Consider the following 24,789-nt stretch of genomic DNA (forward strand, 5'->3'; position numbering starts at 1 on the left):
CTAGAGCCATGGCGCAGCTTTGAGGATTTGAACTTGTTGACATTGGTGAGAAAGATTTTAGTAAGTTAATTGAAAGTAACATTGCAAGGTCTGGACTTGAAATCTTAATTGTATTACAAATGGCGAAATCGTTTAGTCCAGTTTGTGCGGTTCAATCAAGAGAGAAGCAATAAAAGATAGAAGGCCAATGGTACGGGCAGTGCCGGCTGCAGCTGGAGGAACATGGCGGCAGGTTGACGTCTGTTGCGAGAGCTCCAGTCTGAGTCGGATTTCCCGCGGTACAGACAGAGCTGATGGTTACCGAACGGTGAGCAGGAACATGAGTCCGCGCTACGTCTAGTGGTCTGGAGCTAAGTCTTGTTATTATGTTATTATGCCCTTCTTTCTTTTATATGGAAATGTACCGGGGCTTGTGGGCTCGATCTGCATGCGACTAGCGGCAGGACCCTGCGGGGGCCACTGAAGCAAGTGCGTGAGAACTACATCTCAGATGGGAGTAGAGCTGTTCACGATCTCCGAAGACAGCGTGGCAGGAGAGACGTGCAACGCTGATACCGGAGGAGAGAGGGAGTGCTACCGAGGAGACTGGACGAGTATTTGGCGGTGGTCGAGGTTGTTACTGGCTAGAGTCAGTCTCCGCTCACCTTTTACCTATATCTACGACAGCGCCGCACGGTCAGTCAAGGGAGTGTGGGGATGTAAGCACCGAGTTGCGGGAGGCGCTGTGAGCTTGGTGGGAGCTAAGTACTTTCGAAGGGTGCCTGGTGTAGTTACTGCTAATACGGTGGACATTACCCCTATTTTTCTTAATCTGGTGCAGTACGAGGGGATGGACCCAGGTGAAACATCTATTTCAGTACAATTGAACCCTCCCTGCCCCCGAGCTGAAAGGAAAATATTCTCCTTACCTGAAACCTCCGGGGCGGAATTTGAGGGGGAGAGAGTTAAGGTCCCACTACCTGCACCCTCTGTATTGTTGGCAGCCCAAAAGGTACCGGTCAGGAATAGATATCAATCAGGTCTAAGTTAGAGCTGCAAAAAACTGGGATTGGGCATCTGAGCACCCCTGGACCTAAGGTAACACCATTTACTCCAAAAGAAAAGAGGAAAGAAAAAAGAGAAGAGACAAAACTGGGAGAGTGGGGGAGTCCAGGAAGCGGAATCCGCCTAGAGTCTGTTCTTCCCAGCCAAAACGCACAGCGTCTCTAAAATCATATTTTAAAATCATGGAGCAGGCTGTAGGCCCCAAGGGGGGAAAATCTCCCACACCATCTCCTACTCCCAATCTAGACCCCACTGTCACCACCCCGGGCACTCAGCCAGTAGTACAATCCACTGTGTCCCAATCGGTGAATTTGGAAAATAGATATACGGTGTTGGCAGATATAGAGGATCAGACGTTATCTGAAGATGGGCTATTCACCCAAAACTCCTCGCAAGAGACGCAAGAGACTCAAGCCATGCCATCTCCGGTATCCACTATAGGGGCTATGGTAGTTGTTGATACCCAGGTGGCAGGCAATAGGACCCAGGTGGTCGGGAGTGATAAAGGAGGCAAGACAGCGTTGCCAATCCCAGATGATGGTCTCTCACAAGTAGAGTCTCTTCTCTTTAATTTGAGAGGAGATCTACTGTGCAAATTTGATATCTCAGAGGCGAATCAAAGAAGTATCCAAGAGCAATGCTCTAATTTGGAGGCCGAGCTAGATGACGTCTGTAAAAGGACGGGCATTTTGGAGGAATAAGTCACCTTGCTTACAGGGGCCTCAAAAAGGCACGACAGAGACATTGAGACCTTCAGAACTTACAACAGGGCTCTCCAGATGGATGTTGAGAGACTTGAAATCCACTCCAGGAGAAACAACTTGAAATTCTTAAAGATTCCAGAGGGGGTGGAGAATGGGGATGTTAAGGTACTCATACGTAAGCTTCTCAGAGAGGGAGTCCTTAAAGAAAGCCCTGATATAGATCTAGAGGCAGAGATTCAGAGGGCTCATAGAGACCCCTTCAGGCACCATGCTGAGAGGAAAACCCCTAGGAAGATTCAGGTAAACTTCCACACATATTCCATAAAAGAGTTGATTTTGAGCAGGGCTTTGTCCGATACAACACTCCGAATAGATTCTGTTAACTATCTTATTCGTTCAGATGTGGGGAAAGTAACTGCACAGCGACAGTGGGAATTGGGTAATAGGATGCCAGACCTGAGGAGTATGAGTGCACAGGTGCAGATGAAATTTCCAGCCTCCCTAAAGGTGGTGTGGAGGAATAAAACGCATAATTTCTCATCACCTGAAGAAGTGGATACCTTCCTAACCTTAATGCGAGAGAGCTCCCATTAGAGCTCGGTTAGTCTTTTCACACTTGCCACTTTGATAACATGCTTCTACGACACATGAGGCATGTATACAAGTGTGTTTTTGATACATTAATCCTAGGAAACAATATAATGTCCCCAAGCAATGCTATGCGTCAGCACTCTAGAGAGGGGGGGAACTTTTTAAATAAAATAAAGGGAATAAAGGAAAATTGAATAAAAAAAATATATATATATGTGCATAAGAAATTGAAAAAAATATATATATAACAAAAAATATATATATATACATATACATATACATAAAGTGGGGAAAAAAATCCATGAAAAAAAAAAAGGTATACGTATAAAATTTTAGAGATCACTTTTCGGTGCCTACTTGCGGTTCATTTAAAGGGAATACCCGATCAGACGTCAGACGTCAGAGAGCTCTCAATTGTCGACAGATCGCCAAAATAGGTATGGGGGGTTCCTCATGGGAGGTGGGTAGTAAGTTGGTGGCAGGGGAAAAAAAGGGAAAAAATAATCCTCATGTACATAAAGAGATATATTATATCTTAGTTGGGAGCTGGAAAGCGAGTTCTCTGGCTGAAGGACGGTCTATATGGTCAATATGACATATAAGATAAAAATTATCAGTTGGAACGTGAATGGTTTAAGGGATAGGAGGAAGGTACATAGGGTGAACGATTATTTATATAACTCAGGAGCACAGGTTTGCCTGCTTGAGGAGACACACCTAGAGAAGGAAGAATTCAAGTCCACATTTAAAAAATGTAGGTGGATACAAGACATTATCTGTTCAGAGCAAAGCGGCAGCACAAGAGGGGTAGCTATTTTAATTAGAGCCAATGCCGGGATAAGGTTAGTGAAATCTGAGACAGATTGTTCTGGGAGGCTGGTGGCTTCCCTAATGACTGGGCAGACTCCCTTTTTTATGTGCAATATATCCCGGGCCTAATCAAGACACTCCAGGGTCCCTTACAAAACTTAAAACTAGCCTTGTGGAGACTGTTGGACCAGTAATATTAGGGGGCGATTTCAATCTGATCTTCGACGAAAAAATAGACCGCACTTCCAGGGTAAGATTTACTCCACCCCAAAAATCCAGACTAGAGCTCAAGAACATTATGAGGGATTATAACCTTCTACATATTTGGAGAGTCAAAAACACAGGGAAAAGGGACTATTCTTTTTAGAGCAGAAGACATGGTCATAATTCTAGAATACATTTTTTCTTATTAGACAAAGCACTCTTTTCAACAGTAGACTCCATATCCTATATCCCAGCTATTCTGTCTGATCATTCAGTAGTTGAGATGGTAATCCAGCTTAAACGGAAGGTACAGCAGAGGAGGTGGACTTTGGACAGAACATTGTTGTTACAAGAGGGGGTTAGGCTGGATTTAGCAACACAGTCGGGGGAGTTTTTTAGGCTCAACAATGGGTCTACAAGTAAACAGATAGTATGGGAAACATTTAAGGCCTTTATCAGAGGTATGTTGAGCACCCTGACGGTTAGGAGGAATAAACAGATGAAGGAGAAGAGGGAAGAACGACTTTTGATACTTAAATTAAAGGAACAGGAGCTTCAGAGAGCATCAATAGACCGGTTACAGACTAGATTTAATCTACAAAAAGAATTAGACACCCTACGAGCAGAGTACCAAGCAGATCTCGATAAAGTTTTGAAAGATAGATGGGAGGCTAGTAAACTCCAGCACTTCTCATATGGGGAGAGATGCGGTCGTCTACTGGCGTGGAAGGCTCGAGCAGACAAATCCAGGAATCAGATTGAGAGCCTATCCCGGGCTAGTACAGGGGAAATTACATATGATGACGAGCTCATAAGAGATGAGGCTAAAGCCTATATGCAAAATTTATATAGAACTAACTCATCCCAGAGCAGACAGCAGGTGGAAAATTGGTTAGGCAAGATACAGCTTCCTGAACTGTCAGAGGTGGGTAAATCTTTCCTCAGCTCCGAGATAAGGGAAGGAGAGGTAACGGCTCAAATTTTCGAAGATGGTTAAAGGGAAAGCAGCAGGCCCTGATGGGCTCCCTGTGGAACTATATACGATAGTCCTAGATCAAATAGTTTCGAATCTAACGTTATTGTTCAATGGAATTTTACTACGAGGGGAGCAGGCACCAAATTTATGGGCTGAAGCCACAGTCACATTATTATTGAAACCGAATAAAGACCCAGTAAAGATCGAGTCCTATAGACCGATTTCTTTATTAAATATGGACTACAAAATCTTTGCGGGAATATTGGAGGCAAGACTAGCTAAGGTAATAAAATCTATTGTTCATTGCGATCAGAGGGGCTTCATCCCGGACAGGCAACTCAACTAATTAACTTTCCAAGTTATTGCTGCAATAGACGTTGCAATAGAAAAAAAGTTGCTCTTGACTCTTGTAGCGGTCGACGCCGCTAAGGCATTCGACCAGGTGGAGTGGGCATATCTATGGACGGCCCTGGCCAATTTTGGCCTCCCGAACAATTTCATAACAGCTATTAAATCCTTATACTGTGCACCGTGTGTAAAAATTTTAATAAACGGATTTCTTACAGATCAGATATCCATCGCCCGTGGAACTAGGCAGGGCTGCCCCCTATCTCCTCTTTTGTTTAATTTATATATCGAACCTTTTGTATGCTTCCTTAGATCAGATCCTTTAATTAAACCATTCAAGATTGCTGATTTGGAATTAAAATTCGCGTTATACGCGGATGATTTGTTGATGTACACCTTGAATCCCGAAGAAGCTGTTCCTAGACTAATACATTCAGCAGAAAGCTTTGGAGAGATTTCCAGGTACGCAATCAACAAAGATAAGACAGAGATTATGGAATGGAATCAGGAGATAGGGACGGCAGGTACTAAAACAAGAATGAGGTATCTGGGAGTTCATTTAGCTAAAAAGATCGAAGATATCTCAAAAATTAACCTAGATAGAGTCATCAAAGATATCAGTGCCCTACTTCATCGGTGGTCATCCCTCCCTTTAAATATTTTCGGGAGAGTGAACCTAATTAAGATGATCATCCTTCCAAAAATCACGTTTTTATTTAATTCTATACCCCTATCTTTTCCCTTACCGACAATTAAAAAGTTACAAGCGAAACTGGGATCCTTCATCTGGAACTCAAAAGCTCCACAAATTGCTTGGAAAAAACTCAGGAGAAGTCTAAGAACAGGAGGGCTAGCTTTTCCAGACCTGTTCGTCTATTGCCATGCTTTCCACTTTAAACATTTTAGGCTGTTGGCTGGTAAAATTGATCAATCATCTTTGGGGGTATTATTTTCAGCATTGTTGCAGGACATCCCACAGGGACAAGATTTTTTTCTCTTTAAGTTTGGGGACTCAAACTTTTTTTTCAAAGTTAGGCTCAAGCTTCTGGGGGCAGCCCTAAGAAACTGGGTATTTGTTAGGAAAAAGCTTAATATCCCTTATTACGCAGTGCAGGCCCCGATATGGGATTCTCCAGGGACTCCAGCTTGTCTTGACGACCAACTGTCCCAACCATTGAAGTCAGCAGGGTTGGAATGCTGGGGGGACCTACAGGAAGATGCACAGCTATTGAGTTGGGAAGCGCTCTCTAACTTGACTGGGGGAACACTCACCAGGTTTAAATATTATCAGTTATCCGGATGGTGGTCAACCAGATTCCGGGACAATAAAAATCCGAATATCAAATTTGATGCAGTGACCAGGAGCGGAAGGTGGAAAAGCCAAATCGCATATTGGTATTCAGCTTTTCTTGAGGGTGAGGACCTGACGGAATCTGAAACACGAAAACTTTGGAATAATGTTTTAATCTCTGATAGTGGAAATATCATGGACTTGTGGTTTGATTCCTTTACTATTCTACAATCCGCAGTCAAACCTGCGACGCTAAAAAGAAACCACCTGTATACTATGTACAGGGCTTACATAACTCCAAAGAAATTAGCGAAATTCACCAACTTAGAATACCATTGTCTGAGATGCAGCTACCCAGACGCGGATTATGTCCACATGTTCGCTGATTGCTCCGAAATAAAAAACTACTGGAGAAAGATTAGTGACTTTTTAGAAGGGGTCCTTTTAGTGCCCTTGGAGATTACCACAAATACCATACTAACGGGGTTATGTATGGGCTATAATGTAAATGATCCCCTTACTAAATGTGTCTTCTATGTCATGCTCCTTGCAAGGCGCAAAATTTGTAGAGTATGGAAGGACCCAACCCCCCACCTTTCCGAATTGTTTACGACATATTATTTTTACCAGCAAATCTGACATGGCATGTGATTCCACAAGTTTGGTTAAAGTTTGGGCGGCCCTTGTGGCATGGCAAGATGGATGATTGGTTTTCCAATGACTTTTCTGGGGCCTTGCTGGTTTCTCTTGACTCCAAAGTAGCATGGGGTGCCAACTAGAGTGTGAAATGGAGTATTGCTGAGAAACCAATGGCTACTTGAGGGACCAGGTATACCACCTCGCTATTGGCCGATTAAAATACCGGGGCTGGATCAGGACGACCAAACTGTGTTGAGGTTGCCAGTTTCCCATCAAAACTTCCAATAATGGTATATGAGGATTACCCAAAAAAAATTTTTTTTAAAGAAGGCCAGTGTAGGCTGATTTCATAGAAGGTGACCTAAAAATATTGATCTTACAGAAGGTAACCAATCATTTGTTTGAAGCATTAAGGTAGTTGCTCGGATAAATACATATTCATTTCACATGCCTGGGCCATTTCTGTAGCAAGGATTGTGTTCCAGGTGTTAGACATGTCTCAATCATGTGCTTACATTCCTCATAGGCTGTGCTTATCTTGATACATTAAACATTTCTGCCAGGTCACTGAGCTCATGCAGGTAAATTGATTTACTGATAAGAATTTCATTTAGACAATGCTTCTTCATAGAAATGAGTGTAAATAAGTTGATTGGGTGGAAGCATTCTGTGCTGATGTTTCGGCATGGTGGGTATTTACACAGTAAACCTGATAGGGCTAATGTTACTTGCAAAATCTTAGCTAAACAAACATATCGAGAAAATAAAATGATCAGAAAATATAAAGTAGCAATGTAGAATAATTATGTCATTCTCTATCAATGACTAATAGATACATGTAAGTATTCCCACGCCACAAAATACTTTGCACACTGTACTTACTGCGAGACAGATTTTCGAGGGCTTTCCCCAGCTTCTTACTTTCCTGAAGGATATGATTTAATTCATCAAAATCTTGGCTATCTGGTTTTGTCCTCCAATCCCACTTAGGATGGTCTATTGACCGAGGCACTAAAAGAAAGATGATGTTTGGATTTACAATGTAGAAAAGTAAACAAAACAACACAATTGAGTAAATAATGTTATGTGGCATGGTGGGACAGTCCCCCACAAAAGTCAATTGTAGGTATGCAGCTTGATCAATGGATATTAGTTTGGAATTATGTAAGCAATACAAATGTGTGCTGGGTTTTATAGGACTGAAACGTTTCTAGATCTGAAATGTTCCCATAATGGAATAAGAAACCTAGAAGCTATTAAGTGCCTTTGACTTAATTTTTAATGGGTTTCCAAGTCAAAGTATGCCCTCGTAAATAGTCAACTCTTCTTGATCAATATTAATTCTAGTCCTCTGTAGCTTTTTAAACAAAGACCAAAACAACTTTTATTGTATTCCTATATCAACTCTCATAGAAGCTAAAACTGAATGAATGGAAATCTATTAAAAGTAAATAGGGATAGTAGCTGCAACCCTTGGTTTGCCCGTTGGTATCAAGTCATTGCCCAGGCTACACATGGTCTTTGGTCATAAACCCAGCAGCAGGAAAAAAAATAGTGGGCCTGCTCACTTTCGGTCTTTACCTATCTTTGTCCTTCCCCTAATATTAGTATAATAAAAAAAATTGGCAGAAAACAAGTGGAGTGGAGCACCAACCAACATTCATAAGGATGAGCTGCCACTGTGTTCTTGCGTCAATTTAGTCTCCCCTATTAGGCCAGGGTCCAAAAAGCAGTGTCAGGGGCAAACAAGGAGTTGCAGCAGCGACCACTGGCGACCCATAAATGACATCCATGTAATCACTCAGCAGCAAATACCCCACTATAGAGGGTCTAGTAGTGGGGTAAATGGTCCAGCCTGTGATGTCCTTGGGTCAAAAGGCCTTATTCACAAAAGTAAACGTACACGTTTGTTGTAATTTTTTAATATTTTTGCTATTCACAAACTACAAGTGTAGTTTTATATGTAGTATCTTTATGACTGCGGAGAACTCCGCACATTAAAAGAAAAGACAGTCTCTGCGGTCATATAATTACTACACCTATGTCTACACTGATAGCTGTAAATATAAAAAAAAGTAGTAAGCTTACACCAAAAGTGTAAGTCTACCTTTGTGAATAAGGCGCAAAATGTGCTTATACTGACTTATGCTACCAATGCATTTAGGTGAATCAACAGCCACGTGTACCTTTCTAATTCACCCACATTTAAATGTTGTTCTTTGAATTTGATTCTGTCCAGTCTCCTTTGAGACAACAATAATAGAAGTATAATGCACAGACTCTAGAAGACATGCAAGGAAATCAGTCTTGTTCCAAATGTTCTTGCTCAGTACATCAAAAATGTGGACCTTTGCAATAGCTGTAGAATACTAAGCAAGCACAGCCACATTTGTCTCTCTTTAAAATCTAGGGGCTCAACTTGCAAAGTTACATTTACATGTGTAGATCTACTTACATTTTGATATACTACTATAACTAGGAGTAAGCTTACACCTTTTTGGATGCTATCTCTAAGTGGAGATTAACAACCCCATTTAGACCTACAACCCCATGACTGAATGATTTAGTGTGAAGTAACAATTAGTAACTTTCCACCTGTTGGTGGAGATCACTTGATAAGAAAGTATGAGAAAATGTAATGACTTTTTTAAATTAAGAAATATAAAGTACAACATAAATATAAAATAATTTAGAATACATAATATTGACCTGGGACTAATAAAATGATACATTTAGTTATACATTTAATTAATTGAAATTTGTTTTAATTTGCAAAAAATGTTTTAATGAGTTTCATATATATTTATAATTGATTGCCATATTTAAAAAAAAAAGAATAATTATACCTACGTTTATAACTCAAAAGGTAAATATGTAGACTTAATGTTCTGTAGGGTGTTAGTTTAATTTCCTGCTCCTCTGGTTTCTATAGGAGTGTGTTGCAGTACCACTGGTTGGCCACATGTGGAGCTGGTCATGCTACAAGGCTAGGCTGGGGTAAATTTAATATTGGCAATAATTGAGCTTAGCAACTTTACGGGCAGATTCGGTGAATTAGAATGTGCTGACTCTCTTGTGGGTTTTTGTTTTATATTAGAATGTCCCTCTGAACAACCCTCCCAAATTGTTTTTTAACCTCACACATTTTGCTGTAGTTATTTACCATATTCCCACCAATCTCCCGGGTTCCTCATCACATTTACTAAAAAAATAGATTTCTATGTGTGCAGAGATCTCCACCACTGTGGTAAAGATCTCTGCATGTAGACTATGGGGATAACAGAGGTGTAGAGCTCCACCCATCCGGTGTGAATTGCGTGAGTTAGTAAATAAATAGTAGTATTGGACCCAAAGTGTTTACATTTTTTAATTTCAAAAAATGGCACTCTAGTAGGAAAAGGTCTGTGTGCAGCCCTCTGCACCATGACACATGATACAGATAGGGTACCTAAGAATGTAGGATATATTTGCCCACCTACTCCTAAAACATAACATGATTTTAGGCTGCATGTTTTGGTTTGTTGAGCCATGGCCTGCTGGAGGCCTTTGCCAATTGTTAGCTCAGGAGAGGAGGTTTCCTTTAATGGCCTGATGGCTAAATTAGAAGGGCCAGTTACCTGACGGACGGCTGCAACTTTATCACCCTTTGATGACACTTTAAAGACCTTTAGACTTACCACTCTGACGATCTATTGACTCAAACTACATCACCTATGCCAAGATCATACAGGATCTAACCACCAGGTATCCTAAGATGGCTGATTAACCAGGATTAATTCTGGTTCTTTGTGGGCTGTCATCCCCAACCCTCGTTTCTGTCCTGATGAAGACCCGCCTCAACTACTTAATAGAGCAAAGTTTAAGTTGAAACGTCGACGATCTTACACGGTCCAGATTGACCAAGGCTGACCAAGGCTCTACGTGCAAAAGACTAATTAATGTATAGGCAACAGAGTCATTGTGTTTTTCCCTAATTTCCTGGCCTCCTTTCCCATGTACATAATTTTTTAATCACGCTGTTTATATTGCGCACTAAACTCTAGTACTGAGCAGAAATGTCACTTAATCACACATCATTTAAAAACCTCACCTCGTATTGACAGCCCTTTGTTTACAAATGTGTGGATATATATGAATGGTTCAATTTATATAAAACAATAGAGTATTCAGCAATTTGTGTCACGTGTGTTACTATTTGGAATGTGTTCCATATGTAAAGACAGCTGTGATATGAATTTTTGAAGACTTTAGAGAATAGTGTATAAACACTAAACGTGTTCATAAGAAATAGTTGTTAAACCGGCAGAACCATTGTTTTTGGTTATATAAATTTGGATTGCCAGCAGTGGATTTGGGAGGGAGGCAAAGTAAAAAGCTCCTCATAGCTTAGACATGTAGTTTTTGTTTGATGGCACTCTGGAATAGTTGTGATCATACAAAACGTGACATTTGATTTACTTAAACCAATCACTACAAATGCAAAAATGTAGATGTTACTGGGAAAAAGAGTTAAAAAGAAAAGTCAAAATATTGAAAATGACCCATAAATATTTCATCGCATATGTATTTCCCCCAGGCAGCAGAAATTCTACAGGCAGACCATATATTTCTGTTTTCTCTGGAAAGCCTTGACCAATGATCTCCTTCTGCTTAGAGCTACAATTTAGAAGGGATTCCTCAAATACTTAAAATCCACCTGCAGGTCTCTTCTCTCTCCTCTTCTTCCACATTCCCTTACCACATTACTAAGCTTAATATTGTCAGAGCTCACTTTGTAGAAAATATTAATTATCATGCCTCGGTTGGGAAAAGAAGGATCACTCGAAAAGGAATGTATTGAAAAGGTATCTCCCTAAGTCTCATTGGTTAGAATAACAGTCTGACTATTTCTTGCTTAGAAATTCAATTTTCAACTAACGTTCCTCAAAAAGAATTGTTTCTAAATGTCAAATCCAAACATAAATAGAGTATGTTGTAACCATCCATGTGACACATCCAAGCAAATGTATAACTTCATAAGGGTGTATTGTAGAATGGGTTGTGGACAGGTACACGTGTAAAAGATGTTCTTTGGAGACAAGTGTCTGTTGCCTTAAGGACAAGCTCCTGAATCGTGACCGCTGTGTAACCCTCGCGAGAAATGAGGCTCGCCATCGTGGCGCGTTACTGGAAGGCGCTGACTTGGCACGCCTCCACTGAGAGATCAAAGGCTCTTCAGGCTAGGAGTAAACCCACACCCACTTGTGGATGCTTTGTCCTGCGTGGCACAAATCAGAAGGAGACCCCTAGATTGAGGGGGTGCATCAAATGTCTTCCGAGGCAGCTCTTAATGTAGGGTCTGCTGGGTGAGGGGTCAGTTCTGCTTAGGTAGGGGATTTTGGAAGTGCAGCCTACAGAGGAGGGGCACCTGAGATACTACATTCACATAGACACTGGTTTGATCCCTGTGTTTGAGATGTGTGTGCAGCAATCGACTGTGTGTGGAGCCAACGTTGGAACTGTTTGGTTAAAGGGTGCATTTCTGATTTCCCCCCATCAAGATTAGAGCATCTCTTTTCATGCGGTTTTCAATCCGGCTATTTTTGTTAATAATTTCCAAACGAACAGCAACAACATTTCTTTTTCAGTTAGTAGAAAGTTTGTTCAAATTTGGATGCTTTTCATGACACTTTTGAAATACAGCCTTGTTTGAAACAAATGGCACATTGACGTGATTGGAGGTGAGTTAGTGCCAGTGTATGCTTACACTGCAGTATGTACAGAGTGTTGTTTGTCACTGGTGTTGTATTACGTTGAAAACGAATGTGCAACTAAAACGTGCATCAGCGTGCAAGGCCTGGCACACAACTTGGCGGCTTCCTATCCAAGCGCATAGATTGACTTTCTACATCACACGTGCTAACAACTGCCTTATGCCAGTTCACCCCAAATCCTCTTTCACACAACAACATTCAATTCACTGGCAGTGGTGAAAGTGACAGAGCTCCTTACGTGACTTGGACTCGGGCGACGGCGGAGAAATATTGGACACGGCGAGGTCGCTCTTCGACTTCTTCGGTTTCTTCGCGTTGCTCTGCCAAGGCTTATCATAGACGCGGAACTCCCGCCTTTTGTGTTCTGCAGAAAATGAATACGCCAAGTTATATCAGATCTGTGACCCACACTGACATTTCATTTCTGTTCTAGAAACATTAGGTGCGATTAAAATCCACAGTACACAACACGGTATAAAAACTGGAAGGGCGATTCAAGGTCAGGGGTAAAGGAACCGGAGAGCGTAATTCAAGTCTGTGTACCATGCGATGAGAAATCGCAGCAACTTACCGTACACACTTTGTAATAATACTCAGTGACGTCATCACATGAGCCACAAGAGCCTCTGAGCTTTCTCAGCACAACAGCGGTTCGATTCCACCTTAATCTTTACTTTCCACTCATTGTAGGTTTCTAAGTCGAAGATTTCAATAAATCCATATGGACAGGGCATAAAGGAATGCACTTTATTGTGATTACCTAAGTGTATTAATGCATTTTTCTTTCATATAAATTGTACCTTCCTTCCAGCTAGAATAACTCATCCCACCAAACCTCTGAGGGGTGCATGTACCTCAAAAAAGAAACAGACTAATTCGTGTAGTCGTTTTGGTGAGCCAGGGAGTCTCTAAAAACGTTTTCTGTATTGTACGTCATGGCCTATTTTCTTGATGTTTGCTAAATATCTTGCCTCTTTATGGAAATCCTAGGTCATACGTTTTAATAATTAAATATAAGTAGTATATAGGGATACCTTCACTTCAACTCTGGCCTTAATTTTGACAGCTCCGGCCAGGAATCCTGGCTTTAAATATGATGGGTCTAGTCTTAATTATGACAGGCCTAGTCTTAAACTTGTGTGTGGAAAAATTGACAGCTCTGGCTGGAAACCCTGGCCTTAAATTTTGACAGGGCCTGGGCGCAGGCTGTTGGCATTAAACAGGCCTGGTTTTAAAAGGGGGGTGACATGTAGGGATATTCCCAAGAAGTAACAGGCTGCAAAACATGTGGTAATTGTGTACATGTTTTAAAAGTGCATAGGAAAGTGCGTGCAGGCTGGAAATGTCTGTGCATGTTTAAAACTGGGTGTTGCAGACAGCTGCAGGCTGAACAGCTGCTGAACAGGCCTGAGTCTCCAACCCAGTGTGTTGGGAGGTGTTTTTTTATGTTTGAAAAAGGGGAGCTTTTAAATTGTAATTAGTTGGAAACCCATAGTGTGTTTTAAAAAGCACAAGCCATGTTCAGCCACCCTGAGCTTTGAGATGTTGAAAAAGACAGATGTCGTGGCAAGGCTTCCCATGAGAACCTGAAACAGGATGCCAAGTGCTCGGACGTAATTCACACACCTCCAAAGCCCCTGGGCCGAAACTGGACATGCTGGCAGGAATTTTGACAGTTCAGGCCAAGACGTGATGACTCTGGCTGGAAACCCTGGCCTTAAATTTTGACAGGGCCTGGGCGCAGGCTGTTGGCCTTAAACAGTCCTGGCCTTAAAAGGGGGGTGATATGTAGGGATATTCCCAAGAAGTAACAGGATGCAAAACATGTGGTAATTGTGTACATGTTTAAAAAAAAAAGTGCATAGGAAAGTGCATGTTTAAAACTGGGGGGTTGCAGACAGCTGAAGGCTGAACAGCTGCTGAGCAGGCCTGAGTCCCCAGCCCCAGGGTGTGGGAGATATTTTTTATGTTTGAAAAAAAAAAGGGGAGCTTTTAAATTGTAATTAGTTGGAAACCCATAGTGTGTTTTAAAAAGCACAAGCCATGTTCAGCCACCCTGAGCTTTGAGATGTTGAAAAAGACAGATGTCGTGGCAAGGCTTCCCATGAGAACCTGAAACAGGATGCCAAGTGCTCGGACGTAATTCACACACCTCCAAAGCCCCTGGGCCGAAACTGGACATGCTGGCAGGAATTTTGACAGTTTAGGCCAAGACTTGATGACTCTGGCTGGAAAGATGACATGTGATGTGTTTAGTGCTGGGACAGAGGTCGGCGCCAACCCTTGGATCTTAAGGTAAGAATGGACATGAGCAACTTCTACCAAATTGAAGCCGCCTGTGACAATTTAAGGAAGGTAAATAAAGCATGGGGCAAGGATGTATGTGTATGTGGTATTTAAAGTATACAAAACTGTAGTTTTGAAAATGCTAAATAGTACTTTGTAAACTGTTAATGTTTAAGGCGTTGCAACATGTTTAATGTGAATAAGGGTGCCAATGAAGTTTTTTTTTTACAAGACGTGAAATGTAATGTAAATGTATTTAAAATGAATAAAGGCTGTGTTGAAGGTTTGAGGTTAAAGCTATGTGTGTAGACATTTAATGTTAATAGAGGCGGTGTTGTTGGGCTGGCGCAAGTTTGCAGGGTTTTGTATTTAAGGGGCATAATGTTGTAGGCTTTAGGAGGGTACATGCAGAGGTGAACGTGTATTTTTACAAGGCATAGAAACATTTTACCAAGATGTTGTACATTTAATGCTAATAAATGTTAGAGGCTACTACTGCTTTAGGGGTCCCAGAGCCAGCAAAATAAAATACACTGCATACAATTTCAAAATATGGAAAGCATTATTGTACTCACCAAGCCAGTGTTGAGAGTCGGAGGGGTCCATGGGTCCTTGCTGCTCCTTGGGGGGGAGGGGGTCATGAGGGCCATGTATTTTTTTTTTTTTTTTTAAATAAGCCCTGTGTACAGTTGTCGAGGGAGGCTCCTGGTGGGGCGTCATAGTCCTTTGGGGGTGTTAGGGGTCTGAGGCCCTTTTTAAAATAAGCCCAGAGCCCGCGTGTACAAGGCGCTGCTCGGGGGTGTTGTGGGGCTGGCTCTGTGTGTTCCTGGGCCTCCATGGACCGAGTGCCCGAGTTTTTTTGCTTTTTTTCTAAAATGCCCCTGAGCTCGCTTGCGGCTGGCGCTGCTCGGAGGTGCGAGGGTCCTGGTGTCCTGGGGCTCAGGGCCCCAAATGCCGCTTTGTGTTGCATTTTTTTAAATGCCCCCGAGCCCGCTTGCACAAGGCGCTGCTCAGGGCTGCGAGGGTCCTGGGGCTCCGGGCCCCGAGTGCCGAGTTTGCAGCTTTTTTTTCTAAAATGCCCCCGAGCCCGCTTGCGGCAGGCGCTGCTCTGTGTGTCCCGGGGCCTCCGGGGCCCGAGTTTTGCTGCTTTTTCTTTCTAAAAGGCCCCCGAGCCCGCTTGCAGATGGCGCTGCTCGGGGGTGTTGTGAGGCTGTCTCCGGGGTCGTGCTGATCCTTTGCAGGGTCCTGGGGCATTTCCAAACAGCCCACGTGGATCCAACGGGTCAGCGGCGGCATGGCGGCTGAGTGTTTCGCAGGGACTGCTGTGCAAGGCCTGCACCAACTCATCACTGACGGGGCGGTCCTTGCACAGCAGTCTCGTGTAAGCTACATTTATTTATGCGCTTTTATACAGCGCAGACTTTACCCGAAGGCTTCAGAGCGCTTCACAAAAGGAACAGAAAAATTACAAATGAACAAAATTACAAAAGCAGACGATAAGTTACATGAGGTAAAAGTGACAATTGTGAGCAAACAAAATACATGAAATAGCAAAACAGTGTTTTACAAGAGAAAAGTGACGTGTAACAAGTTACAAAAAGGGTACAATACACAGGTACAAGGATAATACTGCAAACAATGGGCAAAAAGTGACATTTGTGAGCAAACAAAATACATGAGGTAGCAAACGGAGCAGACGTTAATATACATAAGAAGAAAGTGACATGTGTGCAGGCTGCAAGAGAAAACCAAGTACAATTAGCGGCATAATACTGCAATATAAGGTAGGTATGTGTGTGTGTAGGGGTGTGTGTGTGTGTGTGTGTGTTAGTGTGTGTAGGTGTTAGTGTGTGTGTTAGTGTGTGTGTTAGTGTGTGTGTGTTAGCATGTGTGTGTGTGTGTGTGTGTGTGTGTGTGTGTGTGTGTGTGTAGGTGTGTCTGTGTGTAGGTGTGTGTGTTAGTGTGTGTGTGTGTGTGTGTGTGTGTAGGTGTGTGTTAGTGTGTGTGTTAGTGTGTGTGTTAGTGTGTGTGTGTGTGTGTGTGTGTGTGTGTGTGTGTGTGTGTGTGTGTGTGCGTGTGTAGGTGTGTGTTAGTGTGTGTGTTAGTGTGTGTGTGTGTGTGTGTGTGTGTGTGTGTTAGTGTGTGTGTGTGTTAGTGTGTGTGTGTGTGTGTGTGTATGTGTGTATGTGTGTGTGTGGGTGGGTTTGTGTTACTATCCTTGTGGGGACTTGGGCATGATAACACACTCACGCTGTGGGGACTTGATTGCACTGTGGGGACCTGAACCCAGGTCCCCACAAGGTAATGACTTCTAAATGATTAAAAATGACTTCAGGAACATCTGTGTCAATTTTTACAACTTTTGAAAAAATTGCCTTGTGGGGACCTGTGTTTCATAATGTGTGTTTATATTTTTGCTCGCTCTGTCCCCGTAGGCAGGAGGTGGTACTGCAGTCCTAAACACACTTTGCATTTTAAACACACATTGCTCACAGAAACAAATACTAGCAGCAGAAAGGATGCACATTTCGAAGGGAAAGCTCCATATCCCTTTATTTATCCAAATATTTTGAATGTAAATTAACCTTTTCTCTACATAAAAACTTATTTACATGATGCTGCTATTGAATTTAGTCTTTTTGTGTCTGAAAAGTGTGGTTTTATGAGCATTTTTAAAATCTATTTGAGTTGGAACACTTCACTAATGCCATGTGATCTTTATCTTCAATTAATGAATGATGGTGCACTGAACTGTGATATAAAGTAAATGATTCTGATCATGTTTTGTAAATAACTTAGAGGACTATTCAGGCCCAGTGTTCAGAGCCCTTGTCTTTTTTCGCTATTGCAAAGTCAATTCACTCCAAAACTCTGGCCATCCTTTGGTGGACTAGCCAGCCAGAGTCGACTTCAGTGCTGGTGGTGCCTGGTGCAACAGTCTTTTTTGGTGATTTCTTGATATTCCTTAATTGCGAATTTGCAAATTGCGAATTCGCAAATAAGAAATACTTTCCCATTCACCAGGAGTCCCATAGCAAGGAATGGGAAGTTATTCTCAATTTGTGATTCGCAATTTGCTAATCGCAATTTGAGAATAATTTGAAGGGTGCAGGGGTGCTGCACCCCTGAAATTTACATGTGTGTGCATATGGCGCACATACATGCCCTAAGGGCATGTATGTGCGCCACATGGCACCTTTACAAATGCCAAAAAGTGCATTTGTAAAATAATTTGAGATTTCTTAATTGGAATTCGCACAACTTGAGTGCTTTATACATAGCATTTAAGGAATCGCAATTTGCGTTTCCTTAAATGCTGACGCAAAATTAAGAAATCGCAAATTTTGCGATTCCTTAATTTTGCGATGCGATTTCCATGATACATCGCATTTTCCTTATTTTTTCTCGCAAACGCTGTTTTTTTGCGAATCGCAGCGTTTGCGAGAAAAAAACGGATGATACATCTGCCCCAAAATGTATGTTTACCTCTTTACTACACAAACACAAAATCTGCACCATTTGCCAGCAAGTTTCGTGACACATTTTTCCTGATGAAAATTCCGTCTGAACAAATTCTTGGGGTGAGAAATGTGTCCTCCAGTTGTAATCCAATACATCGTTTGCGTTAAAAACAAGCATTTACAATGCAATGGTTTCGCCTTTGGAAAAGTTAGAGTTATTGGCATTGTAAATGACAACATTTTATTTATGTGTTGGTTTTGAAAACAGATACATAAATGGCATTGTCATTTACATTGCCATTAGCTTAATCTCTGCAGTCACTCTGCACCCTCTAGCACTCCCTAGCACTACCTACTCACTCTGCACTCTCTAGCACTCCCTAGAACTCCCTACTCACTCTGCACTCTCTAGCACTCCCTACTCACTCTGTACTCTCTAGCACTCCCTAGCACTCCCTACTCACTCTGCACTCTGCACTCCCTATGCACTCTGCACTCCCTATGCACTCTGCACTCCCTATGCACTCTGCGCTCCCTATGCACTCTGCGCTCCCTATGCACTCTGCGCTCCCTATGCACTCTGCGCTCCCTATGCACTCTGCGCTCCCTATGCACTCTGCACTCCCTATGCACTCTGCACTCCCTATGCACTCTGCACTCCCTATGCACTCTGCACTCTGCACTCCCTATGCACTCTGCACTCCCTATGCACTCTGCGCTCCCTATGCACTCTGGACTCTGCGCTCCCTATGCACTCTGCGCTCCCTATGCACTCTGCGCTCCCTATGCACTCTGCACTCCCTATGCACTCTGCACTCCCTATGCACTCTGCACTCTGCACTCCCTATGCACTCTGCACTCCCTATGCACTCTGCACTCCCTATGCACTCTGGACTCTGCGCTCCCTATGCACTCTGCGCTCCCTATGCACTCTGCGCTCCCTATGCACTCTGCACTCCCTATGCACTCTGCACTCCCTATGCACTCTGCACTCCCTATGCACTCTGCACTCCCTATGCACTCTGCACTCCCTATGCACTCTGCACTCTGCACTCCCTATGCAACATGCACTCTGCACTCCCTATGCACTCTGCACTCCCTATGCACTCTGCACTCCCTATGCACTCTGCACTCCCTATGCACTCTGCACTCCCTATGCACTCTGCACTCCCTATGCACTCTGCACTCTGCACTCCCTCTGCACTCCCTATGCACTCTGCACTCCCTATGCACTCTGCACTCCCTATGCACTCTGCACTCCCTATGCACTCCCTATGCACTCTGCACTCTGCGCTCCCTATGCACTCTGCACTCCCTACACACTCTGCACTCCCTACACACTCTGCACTCCCTATGCACTCTGCACTCCCTATGCACTCTGCACTCTGCACTCCCTATGCACTCTGCACTCCCTATGCACTCTGCACTCCCTATGCACTGTGCACTCTTCACTCCCTATGCACTCTGCACTCCCTATGCACTCTGCACTCCCTATGCACTCTGCACTATGCACTCCCTATGCACTCTGCACTATGCACTCCCTATGCACTCTGCACTCCCTATGAACTCTGCACTCCCTATGAACTCTGCACTCTGCACTCCCTATGCACTCTGCACTCCCTATGCACTCTGCACTCCCTATGCACTCTGCACTCCCTATGCACTCTGCACTCCCTATGCACTCTGCACTCCCTATGCACTCTGCACTCCCTATGCACTCCCTATGCACTCTGCACTCCCTATGCACTCTGCGCTCCCTATGCACGCTGCACTCCCTATGCACTCTGCACTCTGCGCTCCCTATGCACTCTGCACTCCCTATGCACTCTGCACACCCTATGCACTCTGCACACCCTATGCACTCTGCACACCCTATGCACTCTGCACACCCTATGCACTCTGCACACCCTATGCACTCTGCACTCTGCGCTCCCTATGCACTCTGCACTCCCTATGCACTTTGCACTCCCTATGCACTCTGCACACCCTATGCACTCTGCACACCCTATGCACTCTGCACTCTTCACTCCCTATGCACTCTGCACTCTTCACTCCCTATGCACTCTGCACTCCCTATGCACTCTGCACTATGCACTCCCTATGCACTCTGCACTCCCTATGCACTCTGCACTCCCTATGCACTCTGCACTCCCTATGCACTCTGCACTCCCTATGCACTCTGCACTCCCTATGCACTCTGCACTCCCTATGCACTCTGCACTCTGCACTCCCTATGCACTCTGCACTCCCTATGCACTCTGCACTCCCTATGCACTCTGCACTCTGCACTCCCTATGCACTCTGCACTCCCTATGCACTCTGCACTCTGCACTCCCTATGCACTCTGCACTCCCTATGCACTCTGTTCCCTATGCACTCTGCACTCCCTATGCACTCTGCACTCCCTATGCACTCTGCACTCCCTATGCACTCTGCACTCTGCGCTTCCTATGCACTCTGCACTCCCTATGCACTCTGCACTCCCTATGCACTCTGCACTCCCTATGCACTCTGCACTCCCTATGCACTATGCACTCCCTATGCACTATGCACTCCCTATGCACTATGCACTCTGCACTCCCTATGCACTGTGCACTCTTCACTCCCTATGCACTCTGCACTACCTATGCACTCTGCACTATGCACTCCCTATGCACTCTGCACTCTGCACTCCCTATGCACTCTGCACTCCCTATGCACTCTGCACTCCCTATGCACTATGCACTCTGCACTCCCTATGCACTCTGCACTCCCTATACATTCTGCACTCCCTATGCACTCTGCACTCCCTATGCACTCTGCACTCCCTAGATTAAATGATAGATGAATGAATGAATGGGTGACTGAATGCAAAGTTGAAATGGTGGATATCAGTGGGTGAATGGAAGGGTGAAAATGTGATATAAATGGATCGGTTGAATGGAAAAGTGCAGTTCATGCACACTGTTGTCTCCTGCACATTACATTGTGTCTAAACTAATTTAATACATGCATTGGATGCATGCACATACTGCCTTTATGCACATGTTCGCTGATGCACACACTGCTTTATTTCATGGGTGCGCTCTGCCGTAAGCGCACTTTTTTTTTTATAGGCCACTGTGTTGGACAGGCCACATGAAGGGCTCGCTCCCTCCCCGCAGGACAGGGCCCGGGCCCCCGTCAGCACCATTGCCCGGCCCAGCCGCCATCTTGGACACGGCACCACGCGGCCGCGCGGCCTCAGCCCGACCCCAACCCTGGGCCTGGCCAGGCCCCGACATCCCGGCACCAGCCTCCACCCAGGAGGTGAACGGCCCACTTGGCAGGTCAATGGGAGTACGAAGTGTCAACGGCTCTCCCCCGCCAGGTGCCGAGCACCCCCAGCCTCCTCGGGCGCTGGCTCCACCCCCCTGCTGGGTGTCTGGACTCCCTCATCCCAGACCTCCCGACCTCCAAGAGCGAGGGTCCGGACATCAAAGGGCGCCAGACCTATAACTGAGGCAGCCCCAGGACAGGAAGGCAGTTGTATCCTGGAGTCGAGAGACACCGCGACGAACTCATCCTTGACGGACTGTTGGCGCTGCCACAGCCCTGTCTTGTGAACTATTGTCCTGCCTGCTGGCGCTGCCGCGGCCCTCTGCAACCTTCATCCTCGTGGGACCTGCTGGCGCTGCCGCGGCCCTCTGCAACCTTCATCCTCGTGGGACCTGCTGGCGCTGCCGCGGCCCTCTGCAACCTTCATCCTCGTGGAACCTGCTGGCGCTGCCGCGGCCCGTTGTAACCTTCATCCTCGTGGGACCTGCTGGCGCTGCCGCGGCCCGTTGCAACCTGCATTCTCGTGGGACCTGCTGGCGCTGCCGCGGCCCGTTGTAACCTTCATCCTCGTTGGGACCTGCTGGCGCTGCCGCGGCCCGTGCCACCTACGACCTCTTCGGGACCTGCCGGCGCTGCCGCGGTCTGACCCATCCGAACACCGAGCTCGAGGATTGTGAGCTATCACCGTTACACACCCGTACCCGTGGGTACCAAGACTGTCCCGCTACCCCCTTCCCTTACTAGAGACTAGAATTGAGAGGATCATCGTGTCCTGATCGCCCTGTATCGTACCACTCTACTACCCGAAGTGCCTATAAAAGGTGTTACCATAAGCTTTGTGTGGTGTCCATCTGTGGGGGGGAAGTTACCTGTCTGTGCGATCACTGTGCTCGGCCGACCCTCCAGGTCCCCGTCTAACATTGGTGGCTAGCGGCGCGATCCGAACCAACGCGTACCGTACAGACAGTAACTCACCCTACGACTAAAACCACAATGACGACCAAAGAGAGCGGATCGGCGGAGAAGTTCCGGATGGAAAAGCTGGAAGAATACAACCACCGAGAGCTCAAACAATTTTGCATGGACTTAGGCATTGCTACCACCGGGCTAAGCACAAAAGAAGACTTCAAAAACGCCCTAGAGGCCTGGACAGAGACAAATACCGCAACCCCCCGGGACCCCGCAGCCCCGGAAGTCAACACCACCCGGACGGAGGAACGGAGACCAGGCCCCTCCCATGAAGAGATCCAGGAGCGGGAAAAAAATAGATTACACGAGTTAGACTTGGCACGACTCAGATTAGACGGAGAATTGAAACTGGCGGAACAAAAAATAAACTTAGAACACTTACGGCTCAGAGAAGAGCGAGAGGAAAAACAGAGACAGAGAGACCTCGAAGAAAAAAGACTGGCATACGAGCACGAGTGCAAACTAGCGGAGATAGAAATACGCAAACTGAACAAAAACCTAGGAGTGCCCGAGCAACCGCACTCCCCGGGTCCTACCGAGCAGAAGGTCCACATCCCCAAGGATGTGGTCCGAGAATATCACCGGAACGACGACATACAGCAGTGGTTCAAAGCCTATGAGATTGCCATGACCGCCCACCGGGTCGCTCGAAGTGACTGGGGAGCCGGTCTATGGGGGAGATTCGTCAACGAGGGTCGTGATGCCCTGCTGCAGCTTCCGGACCATCAAATGACGTCCTATGACCATATGAAGGCCGCCCTCCTCAGTCGATATGGACTTACACCCGAAATGTACCGCCAGAGGTTCCGCAACTGCACCCGGATCCCAGGTACGACGTGGTTGGAATACGTGAACTATTTCAGCCGAGCCTTCGAGGGGTGGATCAAGGGTAACAACGTAACCACTTACGAACAACTCTTCAATCTCATTGTGTGGGAGCACCTCTCCAACAACTGCTTTGTCGAGCTCAGGCAGCACCTCCTCGACAGTAAATTGACTGAACCCCGGCAGCTCGCCACCGAGGCTGACCGGTGGGAGAGCACCCGAGTGGCCCGGAGTGGGCCGAATGAGCAGAACAGAACCAACCAAGGTCACCATCGTCCCCGAGGAGGAGGAGGAGGCCCGGGCCGGGGCAGAGACGCCGCCCCGGCCGCACCCACTAACGCCACCCCGGCTCCAGCAGGCCGGGGAAACCCCCCGATGCGCCCGGGGTTCCGAGCTAACGTGACGTGTCATCGATGCCAGCGAGTCGGCCACTATGCCAGTGACCCGACCTGCCCGAAGAACCAGGGCCCCGGGCCCCGCCAGATGGCGGCCGCCGCCCTGGGAGAAGAACAAATATCCGAAGACACGGAGACCTATGAGTCGGAGCAGTTCGAGTGGGAACCCGCCGCCATGACCCTGGCATGCCTGGGAGGAAGAGACATGGTCCCGCGGACTCCCCTGCCCGCCAACACTCGGAAGTACAGCCAATGGGTGAGCATCAATGGGCGCAAGGCCGAGGCCCTGCGTGATACCGGGGCCAGTGTGACGGCCGTCCGCTGTCACCTGGTGACCCCAGAACAAATCCTACCAAACGTACTTTGCCCCGTCCGATCGGCAGACAACTCGGAGAGCCTGTGTCGGATGGCCTGCGTCCCCTTCGAATGGGGAGGAGTGTCCGGCATGCTGAAAGTAACTGTCCGTGACGATGCCCCCGTAGACTGCCTCCTGGGGAACGATCTCGAGAGCTCCCCGTGGGCCGCTGTGGAAAGAAGAGAGCATCTGGGGATGTTGGGTCTCCCGGACTGGGCATGCGTAACCACCCGGTCCATGGCCACCCGCACCATCCCTAGACCAGAAGAACCAGAATGGGCAGCGCCTCCGCCCTCGATCACTCCAGAAGAAGACTTCCTCCAGACCGACCACCCGGACCCCACCCCAGAGGGGTCCACACAGCCCCCCGAGCTTCCCGACCTGGCTCAGTGGCGTCAAGAAGGGGGGCCCACCCAGGAACAATTCCGGCAGGAGCAAAAGACCTGCCCCTCCCTCGAGGGATTGCGACAGCAAGCGCTCGCCCAGAGCCAAGGAGACACCACCGGGGCCCACTGGGTTTATTGGGACAATGATCTCTTGTACAGCGAACAGAAAATCGCAGAACTGGGGGCCGGGCGAGTGCTGGTGGTGCCCCTCCACTTCAGAGACTTCCTGTTGAACCTAGCCCACGATGTCCCCCTGGCCGGGCACCTGGGCCAAGACAAGACCTACCACCGCCTGGTGACTCACTTTTTTTGGCCCAAAATGCGGAACGACGTATCCAACCATTGCCGGTCCTGCCCGACCTGCCAGGCCAGTGGGAAGAGCGGCCGCAAACTCAAGGCACCCCTACAACCATTCCCCGTGGTGACCACCCCGTTCGAAAGGGTGGGAATAGACA

General features: G+C 46.1%; 1 protein-coding gene across 1 annotated transcript in view; it reads right to left on the minus strand.

Moving 5' to 3' along the window:
* C4_1H8orf34 (chromosome 4_1 C8orf34 homolog) overlaps window positions 1-24,789 on the minus strand; it is a 1,074,551-nt gene that overhangs the window by 791,455 nt on the left and 258,307 nt on the right. The window contains exons 3-4 of the mRNA XM_078685630.1: window positions 12,599-12,724; window positions 7,490-7,618 (exon numbers count right to left, since the gene is read on the minus strand). Coding sequence (XP_078541756.1) covers window positions 7,490-7,618; window positions 12,599-12,724 — 255 coding nt within the window. The remainder of the gene's footprint in view (window positions 1-7,489; window positions 7,619-12,598; window positions 12,725-24,789) is intronic.

Source organism: Lissotriton helveticus, chromosome 4_1, assembly GCF_964261635.1.
Source record: "Lissotriton helveticus chromosome 4_1, aLisHel1.1, whole genome shotgun sequence".
NCBI classification, from domain to species: domain Eukaryota; kingdom Metazoa; phylum Chordata; class Amphibia; order Caudata; family Salamandridae; genus Lissotriton; species Lissotriton helveticus.